General features: G+C 45.5%; 1 protein-coding gene across 1 annotated transcript in view; it reads right to left on the bottom strand.

Moving 5' to 3' along the window:
• Nucleotides 1–23,310, bottom strand: part of AKAP4 (A-kinase anchoring protein 4) — a 116,949-nt gene extending 93,639 nt beyond the window's left edge. Inside the window, exons 1-3 of the mRNA XM_029607478.1 lie at nucleotides 23,099–23,310; nucleotides 6,421–6,516; nucleotides 3,608–3,661 (exon numbers count right to left, since the gene is read on the bottom strand). Of these exons, the coding sequence (XP_029463338.1) occupies nucleotides 3,608–3,661; nucleotides 6,421–6,516 (150 nt within the window). The 5' untranslated portion in view covers nucleotides 23,099–23,310. The remainder of the gene's footprint in view (nucleotides 1–3,607; nucleotides 3,662–6,420; nucleotides 6,517–23,098) is intronic.
• Nucleotides 23,311–24,862: the final 1,552 nt, after the last annotated feature.

Here is a 24,862-nt window from a genome sequence, read left to right as displayed (position 1 = left end):
TCCAAAGCATTATTGAAAAGGGAAGATTTTTTGCCCAATAACGCTTCGTGAATTACCTAGCAAATATACTGAGCGCTGGCTCAGTCTGATCCTGATGACCTTGTGCCACCTGGGAACCTCAGAAGTTGTTCGTGACCTAGGAAAGACCGAGACGTGATCAAGATTTGACAATTAGATTTAATACGAAGACGTCTGGAGTCATGCATGTGGAGTGCAGAATTCCATGACAGCAGTGTATGTACGATAAGGACTGAGCTACGGCTGTGAACTAAACAGGAGAGAGATTTTGGGATGATCATATCTGATGAGCTCAAAGATGCAAAAACAGTAGCCAGAGCCAGAGGAGCAGTATTACAAGCAGGAAAAAAAAAAGAGATAATAAAGCTGTACAAGTCCTCGGTGAGACATCATGGGGTATCACCTTCAGTTCTGGATGCAGGGGCTGATTGTGAGAAAATAGTGGCCCGGGGGGATTTTTCTCCATACTGTCCCACGGGTAACCAATTACATATACAATATAATTTACATATATAATTTACATATATATGTACACACCCCCTATATTTTGGTATGGTCCTCCCATATCAACACAGTACTATTTGCCAACACTCAAAGAATAACAATCCCACCTATGAAAAAGAATACCACAAATATTACACCAGAATCTAAAATATCAATACACCTCCTATCAGGAAAACAGAACAGACCAAGGTACTACAGATCCCTACAGAGAAACCACTTGCTAAAAAATGCTTCATCTCAGTCCTTGTATGCAGAACACAAACTCTCACCAAATACAGACAAAAAAAAATTTGTCTCACCAAATAGAGACAAAATGAAGGAGCACAAATGACAAAAACTGAAATGGAAACTCCAAGAAGCCAGACTCCATGTATTAACAATAGAAAAATAGAACCACCATTCCTCATAAAACAAATAAAATCAAGAAACATAAAGCATCAGTTATAATAGTAAAACCATAATAAAAGAATATTTTAAAACTACTGATAAATAGAATTTCTATTAATTAAAATCATATACATTTCTTACAATGTCCCAAACACTAATAAAATATTTCAAAACAGCACATATATCAAATAACATTCAATAATTAAAACTAATAAGGATTTTAAAAAGCCCCTGCTGTCCCCTTCTGTGGGAGCTCTTGATTTCCAGTCACCCTGATATTGTCGAGGATTAGGAGGTTATCCTCTCTCTCTCACACATACTCACATGTCCATTCTCTCTCACACATACACTGTCACATACATACACATTTATGCTCTTATATCCACCATAACCTCTCGCTCTCACAGACACTGACACACTCTCAGGCTCTAAGACACTCTCCCTCCACACACACACACCCCCACACACACAAACTCTTACTCCCTTGGATTTTCTCATACACACTCATGCTCTCACACACACACACACACACACACTGACCCCAGGCAGGCTCCCATTCATTTTCACACCACTCCCTCCCCATCCCCCAGGCAGGCACCAATTCATTCTCACATACACAGACCCCCAGGCAGGCACCCATGCATTCACACACATACACCCCCAGGCAGACTCCCATTCATACACATGCACACACTAAAGGCAGACCCCCCTCTCTTTCTTTTGCCAACAACCTCGGAACCTCTCTCATTCCTCTGCTGCCATTGTCATTGATGCCGCATGGCTACTGGGGAGGCACTGATTGCTGCTACTGACACTGAAGCCCATTCTGCTGCCTCCTGTGTGCAGGCCCCGTGGGCTTCCACTTTCTCCATGCTGATCTCGTACATTGTGAGATCCACATAGAGAAAGTGCTACTCTTGCACATTCCCAAAGATTACATGTGCCAATCACTAAAAAGTAATTCATTTTTTTTTACCTTTTCTGGCTGATCTTAGTTTTCTAATTGGTTGGTCACAGGCTTTTTTTTCCCACCTTCCCTTTCTTATTTTTTTGCCAATTCCTTTTATATTGTCTTTTTTTCTATTTCTTTTCTCTCCATCTTCTTCCCTCAAACATACACTCAGGTTCTCATTCTCACATGCTTTCTCTCTCTTCTCACTCACACACACACACACACACACACAGCCTCTCACTCTCACATGCTGTGTCTCATACAATCATTCATACACACAGGTTCTCACTGGCACATGCTGTCGACTCTCACACATCCAGGCTCTCTCTCACTCCCACATGCTGTCTTACTCAAGCACAGGCTCTCACTGTCACATGCTCTCTCTCATACAATCAGTCATACACACACACACACACAGGCTCTCACTGTCACATGCTGTCTCTCTCACATGCTGTCTCTGCAAACATTCAGGTCCTCACTCTCACACACAATCTCTCAACTCATCTCATACACGCACACACACACTCTACAGACCCTCTGCCTCTCTCTCACCTCTGGGCCTCCTCTTCGTGGGTCGCTGCAGGATGGGCTCTGCAGCGGCCCTGATCTTCTCGGGCCGCGGCGGCCCTGCTACAGGCCTCTTCCTCTTTTCGGGCCGCTGCGATGACCGTGGCGGCCCGTAAGTGCTGCTCCTCTTCTGCACGCGCTGATGCTCCTCCTCCTTCCTGCCCACGCGGTTCCGGCAATGTTTACTTCCGGGGCCGCACAGGCAGGAAGGAGGAGGAGAATCAGCTCGTTTGAACTTGATCTTTTTCTTCGGACCGTGGTGACGTGAGCCTCACCACGGCCCTGCCGATCTGCCTGCTATATACGTGTCGCTGCTCAGCGGCCACATGAGCCTCCTTGCGCCCGGGGGCATTGGCTCCCCTCGGGATACCACTGCTCGCGGCGCCCCCTAATACTTTGGTTGGAAATTTTATAATACAAAAAAAAAAAAAATCACGTGACAGGAGTGACCGGCTCACCGGGGGAAGCCCGATCCCCCGATAGGTCAATCCGCCCCTAATAAGGCAATATTTCTTCACAGAAAGGGTGATGGGCAGGTGGAACTGCCTCCCAGTGGAGGCACCAACAGAATCAGATTTCATGGAAGCATGGCCTAAGTACAATGAATCCTTAGTCGCAAGGAAGCCAAAGATGAAGTACAAGCAATAATACAGCAGGGAGAAAAAATGAACAGACTAGAAGGGCCTTGCAGCCTTATCTGCTATCAAATTCTATGTGTTTTTAAGATTTCTGCATTTTATCCTAGGGGGTAGTGCTGGGCTGCTGCCTCTTTAAAAGGTTCAAGCCAGTTTTACACTCTTATATGCGCTTTATACGGACCTCTTTTCAGCTGTTGACCTCTATAAAAGGGCACTCCTGAAAAAGGAAAAGACAGCTTCACTTTAACGAGTACGATGCTGTCTGTTCCTAGCAAGAAGGATCGGAAGTAACAGGCCTCCCACATCTGACACAATGATGTTTTGTTTTTACCAAAACAGGAGAAAGAGCACCATCTAGTGGTGATGGTGATGGTGCCGTGTTTTACTTTTCCACTTTGCTTGCTGTCCATTTCTGGACAGACAAATGGGGCAAAAGCAGGACTTTATCAGCCTGGGGTGAGGTGGCAACGCCACCTTTCAGGTGGTTGAATAGAGAGATTAGCGACCACAGAGCACAGAGGCCGACAGTGCTGAACTTTACCTTGCTTTTGTATATTTCCTCATCAGTCCAGTTGGATACATCAAAAAACGTTATCTGAAAGAAAAGATAAGACAAAATGAGGTAAAACAAGACAACTTATCCCTCCTCTCTTCTCTTCTGCCATCCCCCCTCCCACTTGCCCTTGTTATGAGGATGGACTATGCAAGACAGACTGAGCACAGCAGCTAAAGTGCATAACATCTCCATTTCTAGACCGCAGTGCCCGGACCGGGCGATGGCATTTATCCCACCGGGCATATCACGTTAAACATACTTCGTCTTTTAAACCACCAATCTGCCAAGAACATAAATAAATAAATAAAATGAAATTGAACTCATAACTGTATACTAAGAAACAAGAGCCTAAGTGCCGTAACTCCCTGGGGATGTCCTTTTTCCTCTGCATAGTGAGATGGGTGGGATGCAAAACGCCTGGGGACAGCCCGCACTCTCTGCAGTGCTACGACTGAAGGGTGACACCGTGCAGTGGTGTGCAACCAGCTACGTAATGGAATGATTACTGTAGTTAGGGGGCCCATGTAATAAAGCCCGTTCTAAAATCGGAGTTACATTTCAGCAAATGTTTTACTTAACGTGCACTATAAAAGCAGAGGGCCCCGTGGGATGCAGTAAGCTACTGGGATGTAAATTGAACAGGATTTTTAAAAAGCACGCTAAATGGAAAAAAAAAGGCATTCATCCACACTAATGCAGAAAAGTGCTTTAAAACGTGCTTTGAGACAGGAGTAAGGAGGTAAGTGCTTGAAGATGGCAGGAGTATGACCAAATAACATGGCTTACCTTGCCCAAATGGCCTTGCATGCGAGATTGTGCCCAAGTCAGGACACCCAGTGCTAGTCTTACATGCAAGGCCATTTCAGTCACTCTCCTTCAAGCACTCACTTCCTTACTCCTGTGTTTTAATTCCTTGGCCTGAGGTAAAAGTTAACTAACATTTCTGGTGGCCATGATATTCTATTGCTGTGCCCAGGTGGTAGTGTCCAGCTGTTCCTACCAAACTGGGCACAGCAATAGAATAACTTTGGCCATCAGAAATGTGAGTTTACTCCACCTCAGCCCAAAAAGGAGTTATATTTCCAGTGTAAGCTCTCTGGGGCTTGCACCTTCAGCTGAAGAGTATGCACTCTGATGTGGTGCATCTTGTCTATAGCGTGCTGGTCACCTGTAGGTGCCATCCCCAGAGAGTTTACACATTGCTCAGCTGTAGGTTCCAGCCTCAGAGAGCTTACATTGGAAATGTAAGTCCTTCCTGGGTCTGAGGTGGAGTACCACACTGGGCAAAACAAAAGACAGCATTGGCCACCAGAAGTGTGAGTTTACTCCACCTCAGTTAAATTTCCAATGTGAGCTCTCTGAGGAAGGCACCAGTGACAGGTTTTCTTTGTTATCCTGAACAGCTGGACAGTATGCACTCAGTGCTAACATGTGTACTGTTCAGCTGTTGGTGCCCATCCAGACAGCCTATGCTTTGTTCATTTAGCTGCGGTTACCTTCCCCAGAGAGCTTATTCTTTTATTTTACTTGCCATGCCTTGTCAAAATGGACTTGAATGATGAGAGAATGTGCCCACAAGCACCAATCTCACAGGCAATGCTATTTTGGCAAGAAATGGCAGGTAAAATAAAGACATAAGCTCTCTGGGGAGGGCACCCTAAGCTGAACAGTATGCACTTTGGTGCTGTGCATCATACTTTGATATTGTGTTCAGCTGCAGGTGCCCCCTCCTCCGGAGAATTTTATGCTTTCTTAAGCTGTTTCTCCAGAAAGCTTATGCTTTGATTTTACTTGCCATTCTTAGCCAAAATGGCCTTGGATGCAAGAATTTGCTCTCTAGATCGGGCACTTACAGCTAGCTGAAGAAAATGTAAGCTCGCTCGGGTGGGCATCTACAGTTAAACAGTTTGCCAAAGTTGTCAGCTGTAGGTGCCTGTCTTGAGAGCTTTAACTGGAAATTAAACTCCTGGGTCTGCGGAGGAATGGCCAACGTTATTCTCTTGCTTTACCCAGCCTGGTAGACGTAGCTGGACAAAAACCACACTGGGCACAGCAACAGTATAACACATGACTACCTGAAATGTGAGTTGTGTTTTACTCCTGCTTGACCCAGGAGTTTAACACCAACTCCCTGTGTCTCAGAGCCAGAATGGGACCTTGGTCGGCTACAACAAGGTGCGAGGAAGGGAAAGAAACTGAAAAAGTCAGTCCTTCCTACGCTTGGTGTTGGCCACCGCACACATTCCAAGGGCCTCAAAAAAGAACAGGATGACAAGGGCCCCGACTGTACCGAGACCGGGTCAGCTTGAGGAAACGGAGTAAACAACGTACCTCGTGGAATGCCAGTGCCCAATAATTTGATTCACCTGTCACTGGGCAATGCCCAAAGCACCGAGTGAGCTGCTGCTCCGACTCCTCCCGAGTCTGTGCTGCTCACTAAAGCTAAGTGGGTGGTTAAAGGAAAGAGCTAATTACTTAACAGAAAACAAGCTCAGGAGGAAGCATCTACCGTTACTGCACCACCACCTCGCTGACATTTCCTATGCCAGGCATGGGCAGCTCCTGTCCTCAAGAACTGCCAACAAGTCTGGTTTTCAGGTCATGGACAGGCAAGCACCGCCTCCACCGGGATGCAGATGCATCTCCCGCATATTCTTTGTGGATAACCTGAAAACCCCCCCCCCCCCACCCTTTCCTATGTCATTTCAAACGACAGGTGTGTGTCCCCTGCCTGCTGCTTCCAGAGCCATCGTGGTGTGCCGTCGCCTGGGGTGTAACCTGGCCCTGCATTTCCTTACCGCTCTGATGCCTGTGCCCTTAGAAGTTGCAGGGTTAACGAAGTTCACTCTGCAGAGCCTCTGAGGGCTCTGGAGCCAGTTGTTTTCATGAGACATCTGCAATGAAACAGGAAGCTGTGTTGAGAAAGGGTCACTGTCAGAAGGAGCAGGCTAGGCCAGTGCTGGGTTCTCCCCCTCCCCCATGGCCTGCATGGGCTTGGAGCTCTCATTGTCCAAGTGAAGTCCCTAAGGGGATCAGAACTATGAATCCGTGCATGAATTGGGGGGTGGTAAAGCCAGGAATGGATTAAGCTGTTCCTTAAGTCATGGAGGCAAGTGGCAAAAGCCTACACTGAGGCCTTACAGCCGCAAGGCTTTGCTGCTGCTGTCGCACAGCGAATGCTGGAAGTCGGGAACGCCTCTTATGGAGAAGAGAAATGTGCATTTTGTCGCATTAATAAACACACAATTGATTCAAGCACTGAACAATAAAAGTATCATGTCCTAGACAAACCTTCTTCTTTCTCTCTCTGGGAGCGATTTCCCCTTTTTTTTTAATCTCCACATCTCAGTATCACTGCTTTGTTTCTTGGGGTTCCCCATACAGCTCCATGTTTGCGGGGAGAAGCTGAGGCAGTCCTGGCTCTCCTCTCATTCCAGGGACACATACTTCCAATTTCCTAACAAACAGGAGCTTCCAGATTCCAGTAATTGGACTGGCATGATCATTTTACGGGTGTTGCCAAAGAATAGATAAAGAGGATACTTTTCAAAGGACCTTCTACGGATAAAGTAGCGCTTTATCCACAGGAATGGTGGTTTAGAAAATTGAGTGACGAATACATGCCTAAAATTAAGCACACATGTATGTATACATGCACGTTTGTGTGCAGAGGGGAGACGCGCTCCAGGGGGCAGAGCCTGGGCAGGGTTGGGATTCACATGCATACTCTTTTTTTTTTTGTTTGGTTTTTAATTGTTAAAGCTGTGCCTGTAAATTATCTTGGCAAAACTATGCACACCAAACAGCAGGTGTAATTGAGTCTAGTCATGTAGTTTTGCCAGTATAAGTCCACTTTGAAAACTGGTGCAACTTAAACATATACAGTTATGTGTAATGTTAAAACATGGCCCCCTCATTAATAATTACAATAAAGAGAGAAAGAATAAGTTTACAAAATAGAGAAAATAATGGTGAAATAAAATTACAGGGTACAGAAAGGATACTAACAAGGTTCTGGTACTGATCTGTATTGTCCTTGGTCAGATTGCATTTCTGTTTCTCCTAGGATTATACTGAGATTTTCCTGCTCATTCTTTTGTGGGAAGCCTTTGGCTTTTTTTGTCAATTTTGGGAAATGTGCATCCCTGCTATCTCTGTATTCTGTACAGCACAAGTATGGAATGGGTAGAAAATCAGGACTTGCCTCAGCTTCTTCCTTGGGTAGATGGAGCTGTATTGTAACACTATTTACTCTTCGCACCTGAAATGTAACGTTAAGTGACCCAATCTAAAACTCTCGCTGTTATTATATCTATTACATAATAAGGGTATGCATGCAAAAACAAATATAATTTCATTGCCATTTTATTTTGTTTAATGTTTTTAAATGTATTTCATTTCTTTATTTTAATGCATGCAAACAGCACATGTAAAACAAAAGAAAAAAATGAAATGTAGTTCATGTTCTCTGTCATATTTCAAAGAGGGTAATTTTTTATCACAGCTTGCATAGTGGTAAGGTCTGTGTGTGCAATGTACACATAAGCTTTATTGAATATTTTGAATGCACACACACATTTTGCATTGAAAAGCCTCAAAGCATGCAGACAGTGCAGATGAAGCTACATTTATGCAGGGTAATTTTCACGCCGACTTCACAAAATTAGGAAAGCTAGCATGGAAACCACAATTGTGCTTCTCCTCCATGCATGTACAAGGAGGCACAAAACCCAGGCTGCATGTATACCTTTATGCTCACTGGCCCCTGATTGATTCTTTGAAATGCGTACATGCATGAAATAGGATTTTATGTGCATAAATCACTTTGAAAATGAAGCCTTCAATGATAAGAAACCCCAATTAAAAAAAAAAACAAAACCCATCAGCAACATTTCTTATCTGTTTCAAAGGACTGCACATTCCTATTATATAAAAAGGTATATTTCCTTTTTGCTGGGTACTATTTATACCATCCATCTCACTCTCAGTGTTACCTAAAAGGTCCTGGATAGATTTTTTTATATGGAGTTATAGGGTTCCAGCTTTGGCATTCAGGTGGAATTTGGCACTGTTTACTGGTTTGAAGTGGAGTCGGGGAGAGGGGGGGGAGAGAAAAGTGTAGTTCCTGAAATGTTCTGCACTTTTTGATTCCCTTTATCATGACACTAATGAAAGAAATAGTACCCCAGGCGGCTCCATGTTATGTGCCAGAAAGTAATGGGCAGCCTGCTGTGCAGCCTGTGGGAGTTCCCTTCTACTCCCTGCCAAAGTCAGACCCCTGCTGCTGCAAGCCTAACATGTTCAAACCACCTAACGCCCCTGTCTCCTTTCTTTCTCCCCCCCCCCCCCCCCCCCCCCCCCCAAAGAAAGTGCTCAGAACATATCCAGTGAGGAAGGGGGGGGGATTTGAGATCCATGCCCCTCCCATTCCACACCACTCAATGGCTTCCTGTCCCATCAATGCATTTTGGTGACTTTCTATAGTGCTCAATCTGCTATCTAAATGCAGACATCTGAGTCTTTCTTAAACCAAAATCATTCACTCTCCACATGCCCAGAGAAGCTAGTGCACTGTAACGGAGGATGTGAACTCATCATGGAAAGTATAGTGTAGGGATTTCCACAGTGTGAGCTCATTTTACCACTTGAAAATTCACAGGACCCCAGAGAACGACCATAATACATTAGCAGGTGTGCGGTCTCCCTCCAACAATCACTCCTTCTCACTCTCCCTGCAGTTCAAACATCCACCCCCCCCCCCCCCAACCTCTCAATTTCTGCTCCTCCCAAAGCGTGGAAGCACAGCCAGTGTCTGGCAAGTCATGTTTTGCACTTCTGGGCAAGTTGGTGCGCTCTAATTTTGGAAAAATACGAAGGATTGGAAGATCTGTGCACAAGAAATAAAGATAAGTGCCATTCAAGTTTCAAGACAACTGCGGTATTTTATTAGACTCCAGCGGGTGGACTACTATATAAAGATTTCTACTTAAAAAAAAAAAATTCTCACAGTAGGTGTTTAATGAAATAAGTTTTTGATTGCATAATAGATAAAAATTTAAAAAAATAATTTGTTTATCTGTTAGAGCAAAGTGGCATTTGGCTACCCAATGAGTTTGAACCTTTGAATGGTCATTTCCCAGGATAAGCAATACCGGGCCTAAGTCTATCGGCTCATATAACTGTTTGTCTCTGTCTTTTGATACTTTTGTTCGGGAGGGATTTTCACCTGAGGCTGGATCACAGCCTGCTGCTTTAACCACTAGGCTACTCTTCGCTCTGTTGTGATCATTCTTGCCAAGTGGCTCCAACACTGTTACCTCTCGCACCAAATCCTGTGTTCCACTAAGGTCTAGGTCTAAAATAGTTTCCCCTCTTCATGGTTCTTGTACCAGCTGCTCCATGAAGCAGTCATTTATTTCATCTAGGAACCTCTCTATATCATATATATATCATATATCATATAACCTCTCTAGAATGTCCTGATGTAACATTCACCCAGTCAATACCGGGGTAAGTGAAATCACCCATTATTACTGTGCTGATTTTGTTAGCTCCCCTGATCTCTTTTAGCATTTCATTGTCTATTTGTTCATTCTGGCCAAGTGAATGATAATATACTTGCACTGCTATTTTATTCCCCTTTTCACCTGGAATTTCTATCCATAAAGATTCAACATTGCATTTTGTTTCCTGCAGAACGTTTATCCTGCGTGACTCAATGCTCTCTAATATATAGTGCCACCCCTCCACCAATTTGATCCATCCTAACATTATAATGTAATTTGTACCCTGATATCAGTGTCCCATTGATTACCCTCCTTCCACCACATCTCTGAAATGCCAATTGTATCTACCTCTTCATCCAATGTAATACACTCTGACTCTCCCATCTTATTTTTTAGACTTCTAGCATTGTATACAGTTATTTCAAAGTATGTTGTCTGTTTGTATTAAAAGTCTGCTTTCTCTATTTCTGTAGATAACATCAATAAAATATTTCAAACTAGCAGGCAAGCAAACACCACCCAATAATTCAAATTAAAGCTAAAATATATCCCCTGCTCTCCGTACCTGGGAATTAATCCATGATAATCTCAGTCACGCTGAGATTATCATGGATTAGTAAGGGGTGGGAGATATGCACAAACTTTCTTCTCTCTCACACACATGCTCACTAGATCACCCTCTGTCTCTCGTACATGCTCACTGGCTCTCATGATCTCTCTCACAGACATGCACACTGTGTCCCACCCTCATACTCTTGTTCACACACATACTCACTGGCTCAATCGCTCTCTCGTATACATGCTCACACACACATGCTCATGGCTCGGCTGCTCTCTTTTACACTCACACATAGGCCCACTGGCTTAAATAGTGCTCCTCTTGCTCAAACATATGCTCATTCATTCTCTCTTGCTTACAAACATGCTCTGATAACCACAACAAGCCTGATTGTATTATGCAGTGCAACAATGGAAAAGCAGAAACAATCATTCCTCACAAAACATCAAGCAATAAAATCAAGAGATATAAGACATCATTCATAATATTAAAACCACAAAAAGAATAAATGTGTCAGAACAGCCAATATACTTAGGGGCCGATGCAATACAGTGCGCTCAGCTGAGCGCACTGTATAACCCACAGTCAGACGCGGGTTGAATAGGTGCTAATGAATCCCCTAATGCAATAGGGGGATTAGCGCCTATTCAACGGGCAACCGGGACTCGGAGTGAGTCTAATAGCACTAATCACACGCAAATGCATGTGATTGAGGCTATTAGCATTCACTCCAGATGCAAAAAAAAAATGTGGGTCCAGGATGCACATTTAGCGCTCAGCAATTGACGCCTGCCTGGAGCAGGCGTTACTTGCTGAGCACTCCTTAAACCAGTACAGAAAAGCAGAAAAAACTGCTTTTCTGTACTGCCTCCTACTTAATATCGTTGCGATATTAAGTAGGAGGAAAAACAAAATTAAATAAAGTTAAAAAATAGAAGAAAAAAAAATACTTGCAGTTGGGTGCAGGAAACAGACACTCAAATGACAAGCGTCGGTTTCCTGAACCCCCTGGCTGTGCAGCTTTAAGGAAAAACCGATGCCGATAAACTCGGCGTCTGTTTTCCTAACTGGCGGACCGCCGACGCCAATCAGGTTCTCGTTAGCAAGGAGGCGCTAGGGGCACGCAAGCAACCCTAGCGCCTCCTTACTAACGTGACCCCCTAATTTAAATATCGCATGGTGCCTCCTTTGGGGGCGCGTTAAGAAAGCAGGTGCTGACTGTTCAGCGCCCGCTTTCTGTGCATATTTATTGCATCACCAATAAAATATTTTAAAACAACAGACACATGAAATAACACCCCGTAATTTAAAATAATAAAAAATCAAATTATTAAAAAATCTCTAGCTCTCCATTCCATTAAATAAATAAATACTTAACATCTTTTGATTTCGCCGAGATTGTTGTGGATCCTCTCTCTCATACACATGCAGGTTCTCACACACACATTCAGGCTCTCTGTTTCTCATACATACATGCATGCAAGCTCTCTCTCTCATATACGGCTCTCATGCACACTTACAGGAACTCTGTCTCCCTCATCCACATGCAGCTCTCATACCCACATGCAGCTCATACACATGCAGGTGCTGTTTCTCAAGCATAGACGCATGCACACACACCCTCTCAGGCGTCTCTTCTTCTGGGTCTTAGCCATGCCCACGATGCTCCTTATTACTGCCGAGGAAAGGTGGGAGGAGGCGGCCCTGCTACCACCAGAAGTGTCCTTCTGCTGACCCTGGACCATAGGCCTTTCTTCTGGACACAGCAGGTTGAACTCTGTCACAGCCCCGCTGAGACCTCTCTCAGGGACCGTCAAATTGGGCTTCATTGTGGCCCCTCTGAGACCTCCCCTTAGGCTACGATGGGCTAGGCTCCGTCAAGGCCCCACCGAGACCTCCCTCAGGCTGCGACAGGTTGGGTTCTGTCACGGCCCCACCGTGAACTTCCTTGGGCCGTGACGGGTTGGGTTCCTTTGCAGACCCGTCAAAGGCCTTATTCCTCAGTAATCCCTCTCAGCAGGAGCCGAGATGAAGATCAAGTAACCAGTGTGACCAGCCCACTGAGGTGTGACCAGCCCACTGGGGTATGCCCAATCCCCCGATAGTCCAATCCACCCCAGCTGCTTTTAAGTTTTAACCCCTGATTGTCCCGCTTATAGCATCATTCTTTTTTTTTTTTTTTTTCAAAATAATTTTTATGGCAAGGAGGACGGCTTACACCCACAGAAGTCTGTATCACAATATCAAACAGTATCAATCATGTAAAAGAGTCCAAACAAGACCAACACAAAACCACGGAAGACCTAGCAGTAAGCGCACTCCTCTGCCAACTTTTCTGTTTTTTTCCCCTCCCTCCCTTCCAAAGCACCACCCCACAGTTACACCGTCATTCATACTCAGGTCATTCGCCAATCACTCACCAGTCATTCATCACTTCCCCCCTCCCCCTGAAGCCTCCATTTAAGACCAGGCGAGTTTATAGCCAGTGGCGATCAACCCAGCTTGCACATCACTAGGCAGCAGTGCATAAAAGGCTTGCCAGCAAGCACAATAGAGCCTGCCTGGTCTCCTCGTACCACTGAGAAAGTCCAGAAATTCCATTGGTAGTAAAAGTACCATTCTACTGGTCCAGGCTGCAAAGGTAGGTGTCGCCGCTGGATCGGTCCAGTCAGCCAGGATGGTTCGGCAGGCAAGCATAACAGCAAGACGCTCAAACTTCTTCTTGGAGCCACTGCCAGGTACGTCCCCCATGTGCTGGCTGGCCAGTAAAACAGGACTGGGCAACGGGCATGGGCATATCCGTACATTTAGTGATCGTTTGTAACACAGAACCCCAGAAGGATGTCAGCTTAGAGCAGATGAACAATCTGTGATACAGCACCCCATCCGCGGCTCCACATTTGCTGCACAAAGGAGAGGGAGCCAGCTACATTTTCTACCGGTGCACATCATCATAATAAAAGCAGTGGAGAATTTTAAATTGAACTTCTCGTAATCCCAGATCAGGTAGCCACATATAAAGCGCCTTGAAGCAGGTTGTCAGATGGGCTGGGGTGACCTCTGTAGCCAGCATAGTCAACCAGCGGGTTGCCAAAGAGTCCAGACAGGCAGCGGAGCGAGACTGTTGCCCAAGCTTTTTCCAGCCAGTAATTGTGTTCGCCACCCAGGCAGTATCAAATAGTTTTGTAGCGTAGTTAGATTCTGCCGCTAGCGCCCCAGGAAAAAGAGTGCAGGTAGTGACGGACCTGTAGGTAGGCAAAACATTGTCTAGCAGGTAGGTGATAAGTACGAGTCAAGGTGGTATAGTCCAATAATACATGAGAGACAGGATGAAGTAGATGGTAAGCAAACATCACCCTACAATTGGCCCAAGACTGATAAACAGCTCTGCTCTCAATCCCTGGCAGGAAGCTAGCATTGCCCAAAAAAGGTATCAGAAGAGAGGCCACCCCTTGTAGACCTTCACGGCGGCGCCACCATCTCCAGGCCCTAATGCAGGGTGTTAAGACCATAGGGAAGGTGAGGGTACTGCGGAGCCCGGGGCGCAACTGAATAATGCTAAGAGGGGAACTAGGGCGGGACATGCTCTCCAACATCCCTTGCGCGCAGTAATGGTAGGTGCCCATGAGCCATTCGCCTATGAACCGCATCTGGCAGGCCACATTATATAGTCTGAAGTCAGGCATATTCAACCCTCCCTGCTCTCGAGGGCCTTCTAAAGTATTATAAGCCATGGAGGCTCGCCATCCTTTCCAAAGGAAATGGTGGATATGAGCTCGCAGACGTCTAATATCCCCAGCTTTTAGCCAACAGGGGAGCATGTGGAGGAGATATAAAAGCTTGGGAAATAACACCATTTTTATCAGGGCACAGCGGCCAAACAGCGACAGTGGGAGTGGGTTCCACACTCCCAGTTGCTCCTCCACACGGGTTATACAGCGGGAGATATTCAAATCATACATCTGTTCCAGCCTTCTCGGAATCCAGACGCCCAAATACTTCAATTTGTCTGGAGCCCATTGGAAAGGAAAGTGGCCATTCCAAGTAGCAGGCAGGTGGTCACTGAGGGCCAGAGCTTCAGATTTGGCAAAGTTTATTTTTAACCCAGCCACTAGGCAGAATTGTTCAAAGAGGCTGATATTAGCAGAGACACTAGTACGGGGCTTGACCACAAAAAGTAAAATGTCATCTGCAAACATGGCCATCTTTAGCGGGTATCCTCCCACACTGATCCCAGTAAATTGCGATGCCTTCCGCAGGGCTCTAGGGCCATAACGAACAGCAGTGGGGAAAGGGGGCAGCCTTGCCTGACCCCACAATATAGGGGGAAGGAATCCGTAGGTGACCCATTGAGCAAGATAGTGGCGCTGGGATTACTGTACAGAGTCTGGAGCCACTTAAGGAAATCTCCAGAGAAGTTATATTTCTGCAGTGCCCAAAACAGGTACTCCCATGAAAGGGAATCAAAAGCCTTTTCGGCGTCTAAGCTGAGTATCAAGGCTTCTGCTTTTAGTTTATAACTTAATGCAGCTAAAAGACGCCGAACATTTCACACTCCTTGCCGCCCCTTTACAAAACCTGTTTGATCCTCGTGAATAATAGTGGGCAGAACCGTATTCAGTCGGGACGCTAAAATGGCAGTCAAGATTTTTATATCTACTTTGAGTAAAGATATTGGGCGGTAAGAGCCCACTTCCAGGGGGTCTTTATCTGGTTTAGGAAGTTCAACAATAACCAATTGATTAGAAGAGGCCGCAATGCAATTGTCCAGTAGCATCCCAGTATAAAATGTTTGTAATGGGGATAAAACAGAAAATTCGGATCCCAAACCATCCTGACCCGCTGCTTTACCCAATTTGAGCGTCTGGATCACAGAATAGATTTTGTTCTCAGATATAGGGGAATTTAAGGCCAACACTTGTTCTCTGGATATTTGGGGCCACTCAATGTCACGAAAGAGAACTTCTTCAGCATCAGAGTTCATAGGTTTAGGGCCATACAGGGCTGTGTAGTATTCGAGAAAGCGGGCCGCAATATCTGCAGATGCAGTCTGGTGCACTCCCCGACTGTCCCGAATACTCTGCACTCATCCTCGAGGGCATATCAGATGTGACTGGCTCTGTTACCATGTTTATATAATTGGTAACTATAGTACCGGAGCGATTTAGAAGCCCTCTGGTGTAATAGAGCATTTAAAGCTTCCTGGGTTCGATCTACTTGGGCTTTGGCCTCAGCCGTTAAGGCCACCATATGCTGCCACTGTGCAGCTTTGAGAACAGCAGTTAGCCGCAATATTTCAGCATTACGCTTTTTGTTGCGTTTAGCAACATAGGCGATGGTAGCACCCGCATGACCGTTTTCCCCGCCTCCCACACCATCGCAGGGGTAACATCTGGGGTAACATTTAGATCTAAATTCTCTTTCCAGGACCTTTGTAAATATGTATGGAATTCTTTATCCAAGTATAAATCTGGGCGTAGGCTCCACAAGAATGGAGGGCGGGTAGGCGCGCTGCATTGCAATGTCACTGCCACCGGGGCATGGTCGGAAATAGTAATTGTTCCGATGGAAGCATCCATCACAGTGGGGAAACACTGATCGGATACTAAAAAATAATCAAGCCATGAGCATGTCTGGTGGGGGGTTAGAAAAAAAAATGTGAATGCAACATCATCAGGATGCAACACCCGTCAGACATCTATAAACTGCAATTCGTGGCACAACAGATTGGGTCCCATCTTCAGATCTTTGGTCAAAACCGGCTTAGGGGGGCGGTTGTCAAGCAGCTTGTTAGCAACCATATTAAAGTCTCCGCCCAAGTCCAACCGATAGTCGGAAAAATCAGCTAACAGCCGCACCAGGGAGATAAAAAAGGCGGGAGAATACACATTAGGGGCATAGACACTGCAAAGCGCCAGCTTCTGTTGATGTAATTGACCCACCACAATACCATATCTCCCCTCAGGATCCTGCAGAATGTGCTCATGTTGGAACAGCAGATTTTTATGAATAAGGATGGCCACCCCATGTTTTCTAGAGGTGAAAGAGGAATAGTGGCACTGACCCACCCACTCACGTTATAATTTAGCATGTTCGGCATCGGCCAAGTGCGTTTCTTGCAGAAATGCCACTTGTGTGTGCATACGCTTAAACATAGTAAATATCTTTTTCCGTTTGATTGGGGAGTGGAGGCCATCCACATTCAAGGAGACTATTTTAACCTGCGCTATTACATACACTTATTAGAGAGCACTAGACAATGAGACAATTTTTTCTACCCTCCAAGGCCCCCCAGCCTGGGCCTCTGAGATCCCTGTACCATCGCCCGGTAGCGACCCAAATGATATGTTCGCCCAACCACGTGGAGGTTCCCCATGTCTACGTCCCCTCCCCCCATTCTCTCATAAACACACACACCAGTCATACCAAACATACCAGCAAGCATTCCAAGCATCCACTTCCCCCCCCCCCTCCCTATCTGCATTACCCTCCTCACCCACTCCAAGAGGCATATGGCCCCCACCCAATCCCATGAAGAATTACTGGGCAAGGGGGTATCTACCTCCAGCCCCGCTCCCTCCCCGAGGGTACATCAAACTACCTCGCAAACAGAACACAACACATGGAGCCCCAATCAAGGGGGAAACTAGCCCTTACCCCACCTCCCAAGAAATCCACTCAAGGTGATACATTGAGGGCCCCATAGGGCAGAAAACCAAGATGCGTGTCCAAAGGTCACAAGAATTAACTCCCAGCAAGTTCAGGTTGAATAAGTGTTAACTTAGGAGATTCTGTTCATGCGTGGAAGGCATCAGTGGTACTTGAGAAGTTCCACTTCTGAGGGCTGTTAGCAACAAAGGGTACAAACATTCCTTTGAAGGCAAAGGCCTCAATCCTGGAGGTATCAACTGAAAAGCAACTGTGGCCTTTTAAACTAGGCCCATAGCCAGTCCATGTTCTACGTGTCTGCGAAGGATAATTTTCAGCCGTTCTCAGCTTCGTTTCGCGGTAGATTAGAGATAAAACGATCCGCTTCTTCCTTAGACGTGAGGAATAAGACCTTGTTGTCGTGCTGTATACGCAGCTTCGCCGGGTAGAGCAGTGCGAACCAGATACCTCGTTTGTGTAATTCCGTGCAGGCAGGCGCTAACACCTTTCGCTGGGCCGCGGTGCTTGCAGAGAAGTCATTAAACAGCAAAATTCTGCAACTCTGGTATTCCAACATAGCTTGCTGTCGGTAGGCCCGCAATAGCCGCGTTTTGTGTTCCCAATTCAAGATACGTGCCATAACCGGACGTGGTCTGGTATTTCCCTCTCGCAATAGACCCAAGCGGTGCACACGTTCGCATTGTAATTTCTCAGCATCCAGAGTTAAGCCCACTTTGGCCAGAAGCCATTTCTCTACAAAGTCCCTTAGCTCTTCCTCTTTTACCGATTCAGGTAGGCCGACAATCGTTATATTGTTACGATGCCCATGGTCCTCCTGCTCCTCCAATTTGGAGAGTAGCTCGCGCTGCTGAACTTTCAGGTCTGCAACTTGCTGCTCCGCCGCAACCAGGCGATCGCTGTGGTCCGAGAGAGTATTGTCGACCACTTCCAACCGCTTGGAGTGACCCTCCAGGGCCGCCTTGATATCTTCCATGGAGGTCTGCAATTTAATAAGCCGGCTGTCAAATCTAGCTTCCAAAGCCTCTGTGACTCTCTAGGAGAGTTGCTGCAGAGCATCCTCCGTGAAGGAGGCAAGCATTTTCTCCCCCACAGGAGCCTCCGCCATTTTGGGCACACGTGGCCATCGGCAGCTTCAGTTTGGTGGGCAACGGCACCCCGATTTCGCATGCCCCGCGCCCAGTACCGTGGAGCAGCATGAAAGCTCTGCACTCAGCAAGCAGGCCTGTGGGTTAGCCGAAACGAGAGAGTCACCGCCCGGTTCAGCCACGTGTCACCGCCATCTTGAAGCAGCGCTGGCTGCAGGCACGGCGGAAGAGAGAGCGAAATTGGACCGCGATCCCGGCCCCCCGCGAACAGCGACGACCCGCTAAGGACTCGGCCCCCCGTCTAGGAGGTGAAATTCAGGCGGCTAAAAAAGGTAATTTTTACTCAGTACGGGAGCGGGGCTACGGAGCTCTATCCCAGCGCTTCTGTCTCGCCGCTGGTCATCGCCAGAAGTCCCCAGCATCATTCATTTTTAACTATTATCTTAATAAATGAAATTCCCAAAGTCTCTTTTGCCCTGTATATTTGTCTTGATTACACTGAAAGCTCTACTGAGAAGGGCTTATCTCTTATGTTTTTGTTCAGTGCTGCATATGTTGAATAGTACTATACATAAGTTAAGTAGTAGTAGTTGTAGTAGTAAGTGATATAAGCAAGTTGCAGTTTGCTTAGTGGCATCCCTCCTCCCATTTTTCAGAAGATGACAATGCTGGACGGCACATATCCAAAAATAATCATGAAGAGGCAAGAATGAAATGAGGCAGATAAATGCATTGTGCAGCAGAGAACAGAGGTTGGCCTTATAAACCATTTATATGCTTCTGCTAAGATACACAGCACCCCTTCTGTACTATTTTTAAATTTGAAATACAGATGGTTTGCGGTTGCTGGTCACCACAACTATTCCGGTACGTGATTTGTTTCAATCAAAATAAAGCGCAGGGAGATTAAGGGATGTTGCTTTATATGCTAATGCACCTTACCTGCTGGTTCTAACATGGACTCAATCCTGCTTTAATGCGAGATGTAAAAAAAACTAACTAGATGCAGAGTGCAGCAGGTATTAATATGGTCACATTTATTTAAAGGGCCAGTTAACTCGTGCTGTGTTGTCACCTGCAGTATGATTTAACTGGCCCTGAGAAAGGTACACAATTAATGGGGGGAGGACCCTCAGGTCCCTATCTGCCCATCAGGTATCCTCCTTCTTCCCCCAAACAGCAAAAGGACCTCCCAGCCCCCAGCCCCCACCCTGCCTGCACAGATGGAAAAATTCCATCTGCACTAATTTTCTCTCCGTTTCTGGGACTCGGGGAGGGCATCCCATGGCAAAGCACTTACCCTTTCCTCTGCAAGGACATTGAAGAGTCTGTGTAGATTCTGGTCTCATGAAGGAAATCATGCATCAACCACTGTGTCCTGGGGTCCAGGTAGGTCTGGTTACCAGAAAGCCAGGACCGGTGCTAGAGTATTTGGCGCCCTAGGCAAACCTTCCATCATGCACCTCCAGCACAGCGCTCCCTTCATTGGCATTATTGTCTCTCCTTCTCTGGGGCTGCATGCTGGTGGGATTTTGCCACCCCCCATAATTTTGGCGTGCTAGGCGACTGCCTAGCTTGCCTAATGGAAGCACCGGCCCTGCATAAAGCTCCATGTCTATAGCAAGCGACTGAGTCAGTCCCAGCTTTCCACCCATTCTAAGCATGGACTTGAAGCTCCAGTTTCTTAGGAAGCAGGAGCTACAAGTCCATGCATGGAATAGGTAGAAAACCAGGACCAGCTCAGCCTCTCCCTAAACACATGGAGCTGCATGGTAACTCTCATTGTGTCTCCCCTTAAGTTTGCCATTTCTCCCAAATCAACCCAAATACTGTAGACTGAACCGGTCCTGGTTTTGCTTCATTGCATGAACTGAGATGTAGTTCTGCTTTCACTATGAATGGCAAGACCACATATCCATGCATACAATGGTTAAAAAATAAACAAAAAAAACCAGACGGATTAGCTGGTTTGGAGTGAGGTGGACGGGAAGGCGGTATAGAAAAAAATAAAATAAACAAACCCTAGATTCTTCTGCTGTCCTGGCAGAGGATCCTCAGGCCAACGCTCATTGTTTCTCTCTACTCAGAAGTTGGAGACAGGATTCCTAGGTCAGTGCTGCGCTGACCATTTTTATTGTTAATTTTTGTTTAATTTTGTATGATTTGTGCTACTGTGTTAACATTTTTTCTAGAATTTTATTGTACATCTCCTGTGGCCCCAGGATAAGAGATTAACAAATATTAACTCATGTAAAAAAGCAGCATGAATATATATATACACACAAATTAGTCACTGTGACCATTGATCCTTAAAACCTTTTTTATATTTCTGTTTTTAGACTTTATGTCACTTTACTCTTAACTCAAAATTTTTATTTTTTTTTTGGTAAAACTACTGCTTTTATTCTTTCCAAAGACAATTCAGCCATGTGTGGAGGACAATGGAAAGTACAATGAAACAGCATCAACAAAAAACAGCAAACTTTCTTATTATTCTATGGCGTGATCACAGCACAGAACAGTAAATACGCCAGTTGTGCAGCACTCCTCTGCCAGAGAGTGCCACGAAACAGAAGGACAAGCAGGTCCAACTGGATCCATGTGTGCGAGATTCATAACATTTAAAAAAAAAAAAAAATCAAAGTTTATGTGACCATATACATAAAATGAGAGGTACTGACCCTGGGTGAAAGAAATCAGGCTCGCAAATTTACTTAGTGGGTTCAAAATTATGGGTCAAGCAGATGGCGAAGTAGACCTGCGCTAGAGACAGCGGGGACAGTTTCCATTCCCTTGATTGGCCAGGGTGAACATCAAACTCCTTCCATCCCTGAATCCTGGCCCCATTCACTATCGCTTTAGTGCTGGTGCAAATAAACCATCAAAACAGTCTCATCACACTTGGATAAACCCAAACTCTCAACTTTATTTCTGGTTGTACGGCCAAATAACTATGCACAGGAATAGAATCGGGTATGCATTAAATACTGAAACTTCAGAATTCATAGGATACAACAGTCAGAGAAAATCTCCTAAGGGCACATTAACTGGAACCTCAGAGGATAAAAATGCCAATCTCTCAGTCGTCACTTGAATGTCAATTAGATCTCCCCATTCTCCATATCAACAATTTACTGGTTTACGTCTCTTTCAATTATAGTAGTCAAAATTCTCCCACCATTAAGAACATATCTTTCCATATCCCAATCCACCCTAAACACATAGGTCTATGACTCCCAGATTCCTCTTCCTTTTAAACACCTGACTCAAATCCATGTGGGAAATGGGTATCATCACATCCTTAGGATTTACTCACGACTCTCTCATCACGCGACCTCTCCACTTCTCTCCTTCAGCATCGTGCAGGTCTCCCTGGCATCCTCCGCCCTCTGGATCCTTCATGGGGCACTCCTCATTTCATAACTCCTTACTCCTTCCTCTTGGCCAATTCCACTAGGGAGGAACCGCCTTTTCTCAGAAATCCAATATTCCTTCCTCCTGGACATTTCCTCAAAAAGTTGGACGTGCCTCTTCTCCACACCCTAAGCCTCGGAACCTTTCCTTTGAGGGGCAAAGACTTTGCAGTGTCCCACTCCATAATGGGCTACTCCCTGGCCCACCAACCCGCAGGCTGGCCACCCCAGGTCCACTACATCCTGGAAATTCCCTCTTCTCAAGATGCCACACTGGCAAAAGGGGCAGATCCCACCAAGTTGACCCAGGCTTTATACCTCCCCTGGCACCTCCCAACCAATCAAAACCTTCTTAAATTTAAAGGGATACCACACCACCAAGTCACCATCACTCCACCACCTTTTCCACTACCTGTACCCGAACTACACCAAATGCCATCCACTGGTCACTTTGAAGAAATGTAGAGTCAAACATCCAATTTTCAAAATACTTCAGATAACATTCCTGAGTCTCCCCTTTCCAGAATATCGGATGGTATGAGAACTGAAAAATTTGGGGGTCTTCCCACATATATTTGAAACTGACTGCAGGGGTTCAAAAGGTTTTTACTGCAATCAAATGCATGATCTGCCTGAATCTCTGTAAGTTTCAACCCATCATGGAGCCACTTATATACCCAAAGATGGGGACTGGAGCAAACACCTATAATTATCATCTTTCAATGAGACTCTTGCTGGGCCTCAATGCTCAGTAATTCTAATAGTAATTTGTAATTATGTGCAGATGCTGCTATGCAGCACCACACCATTAATTCATAAGATTTAGTTTTTTTTGTGACCTATTTATTTTCACAGATCTTAGCACTACCCACTGTACCACTCTCACAGAATAAAAACATGTGGACCACCGAAGGACGGGGGGATTATAAAATTATGTATGCCTTTCGGGGATTTAAATAATGCATAAGAGGCAAGAATATTTCAGTGAAAAGCAAGTTCCGAACAAGAAGTCTGTTCTAATCCCATATCTACCACGAACTTTGTGTGACCCCCCCCTGTGATGGCTGCACATACATTTGTGACATATTTTAAAATGTAAAGCACTTTGGCATCCTGTTCTGAGGAAAGCTGCTACCTGACGCCTTGGGGGATCTTGACATTTAAAACCCAAACCATTCTTTACAAAAAAAAAAAAAAAGAGTATAGAAGATAGCAGTTACTGAATCTATTTAAGGTTTCTCTACCTGGGAAGAGGCTGGGTAGAGATCCAGTAGAATGTTAGAACAGGATCTTGTCTTTATGGAGATCCAGTAGAATGTTAGAACAGGATCTTATGAGCTAAGCTGCTGGTAAACAACTCCCAGATCCTGCTTCCATCATCATGTTATCACCTTATCGTGCCATCTTTTCCTCTCCAGCCTGTTGCTGCAGTTAGAGACTAGAACGGGCTTGGAATGCCTGTCTTGTGACCTCATTCTTATAGCGACTGTGACATCACCAGGTTCTGTGTGGCCAGTTTGAATGGAAGATGGCTATCAGGAGGCTTCATAGTAACAGAAAGGAGTTTTAGAGAAGTCTTAGGGCTCCCCAAAGGGTGCAGACAGCAGAATTACTGGCATTCCCCCCACCCCCCAACAAACCTCATGACAGGAGCTTGAGTGCCATTTCTGGTTTAGGGGTGGGGATGTGGTGGTATAAAATGTAAGTTATTTGCATTGTCTGATTTGCTCTGTTGTTATTATGGGACTTTCTTAGTCTCTCTGATATGATGTGTAACAGTAGGCACTGTGGTTAGTGTAATAGGTAGAACGGGGATTTTGTATTAGTGAGGAACTTGCTTAACGTCAAGTTCCATCCTCCATCTCTGGCAGTTGGCTCCCCCCATTTCAGAAGACTAAAACATTCATTTGGTAGGTAGGATGACTTTCAAAAATCTATTTTTGTGGGATATTTTGGGACACATGTAATGGAAATGAGGAACATGTCACACAATGAATGGAATGCCTTGAACTGGATGGAGTTTTATTCTGGGCAAAGTAGAAAAGTGATTGTTTTTAACCCCAAATGAGGGGCTGTCCCTCTAAATTTAAGAAATGTGGCTGCCCTAATGAGAATGCATGTTATCAGGCTATAAAGCATCAAGAGGAGTCCAGCCAATTGCATAGCTCAACTCGAGGGTACGCCCCCATCACCGCAGTTGTGGCACTAATGAATCAACAGTAGAAGCATTCCACTGTCCTCAAGAATGGGAAGGCTCCATCCACCCTCTCAAGTCATATTTATTTAAAAACAACCTCAATACAGCCAATCCAATCAGCACTCTTAGGCTATATGGCAGGGGAGGCCAACCTGTGGCTCGGAAGCTGCATCTGGCTCTTTCATTTGCAAAATGTTGCTCTTGTGCTCCTGTCCCATGGCAACTGAGTACCACTGCAGAGGACAGGAGGGGAGGGGCTGAAACAGGGAGAACAATATAACTGAGCAGAGACGGGCCTGTTAACTCTCTATCGGGCCGATACAGTAAAGTGCGCTCCGGCGTTTGGCCGTGCATTTTCGACGCGCTATTTTTACCCCTTATACAGTAAGAGGTAATAGCGCGTCAAAAACGTGCTTTTACACCCCCCCCCAAACTAATAGCACCCGCAACATGCAAATGCATGTTGATGGCCCTATTAGTTATTCCCGCGCGATACAGAAAGCTTTCAGAAATTAACGCCTGCCAATTTCGGCCGGCACCGGGGAAGTGTACAGAAAAGCAGAAAAAACTGCTTTTCTGTACACCTTCCGTCTTAATATCATAGCGATATTAAGTTGGAGGCCCCAAAAGTAAAAATTTAAAAAAATAAAAATAAAAAATCTGCCCGCGGCCCGGAAGACAGACGATCAATTATGCCGGCATCCGTTTTCCGAACCCGTAGCTGTCAGCGGGTTCGAGAACCGATGCTCGAAAAATTGAGCATCGGCTGTCAAACTCACTGACAGCCGCCGCGCTCGTCAAAAAGGAGGCG

The sequence above is a fragment of the Rhinatrema bivittatum genome, chromosome 6 (assembly GCF_901001135.1).
Source record: "Rhinatrema bivittatum chromosome 6, aRhiBiv1.1, whole genome shotgun sequence".
In the NCBI taxonomy this organism is placed as follows: Eukaryota; Metazoa; Chordata; class Amphibia; order Gymnophiona; family Rhinatrematidae; genus Rhinatrema; species Rhinatrema bivittatum.
Note: the sequence above shows the minus strand (reverse complement) of the source record. Positions and strands in the feature narration are given on the sequence as shown.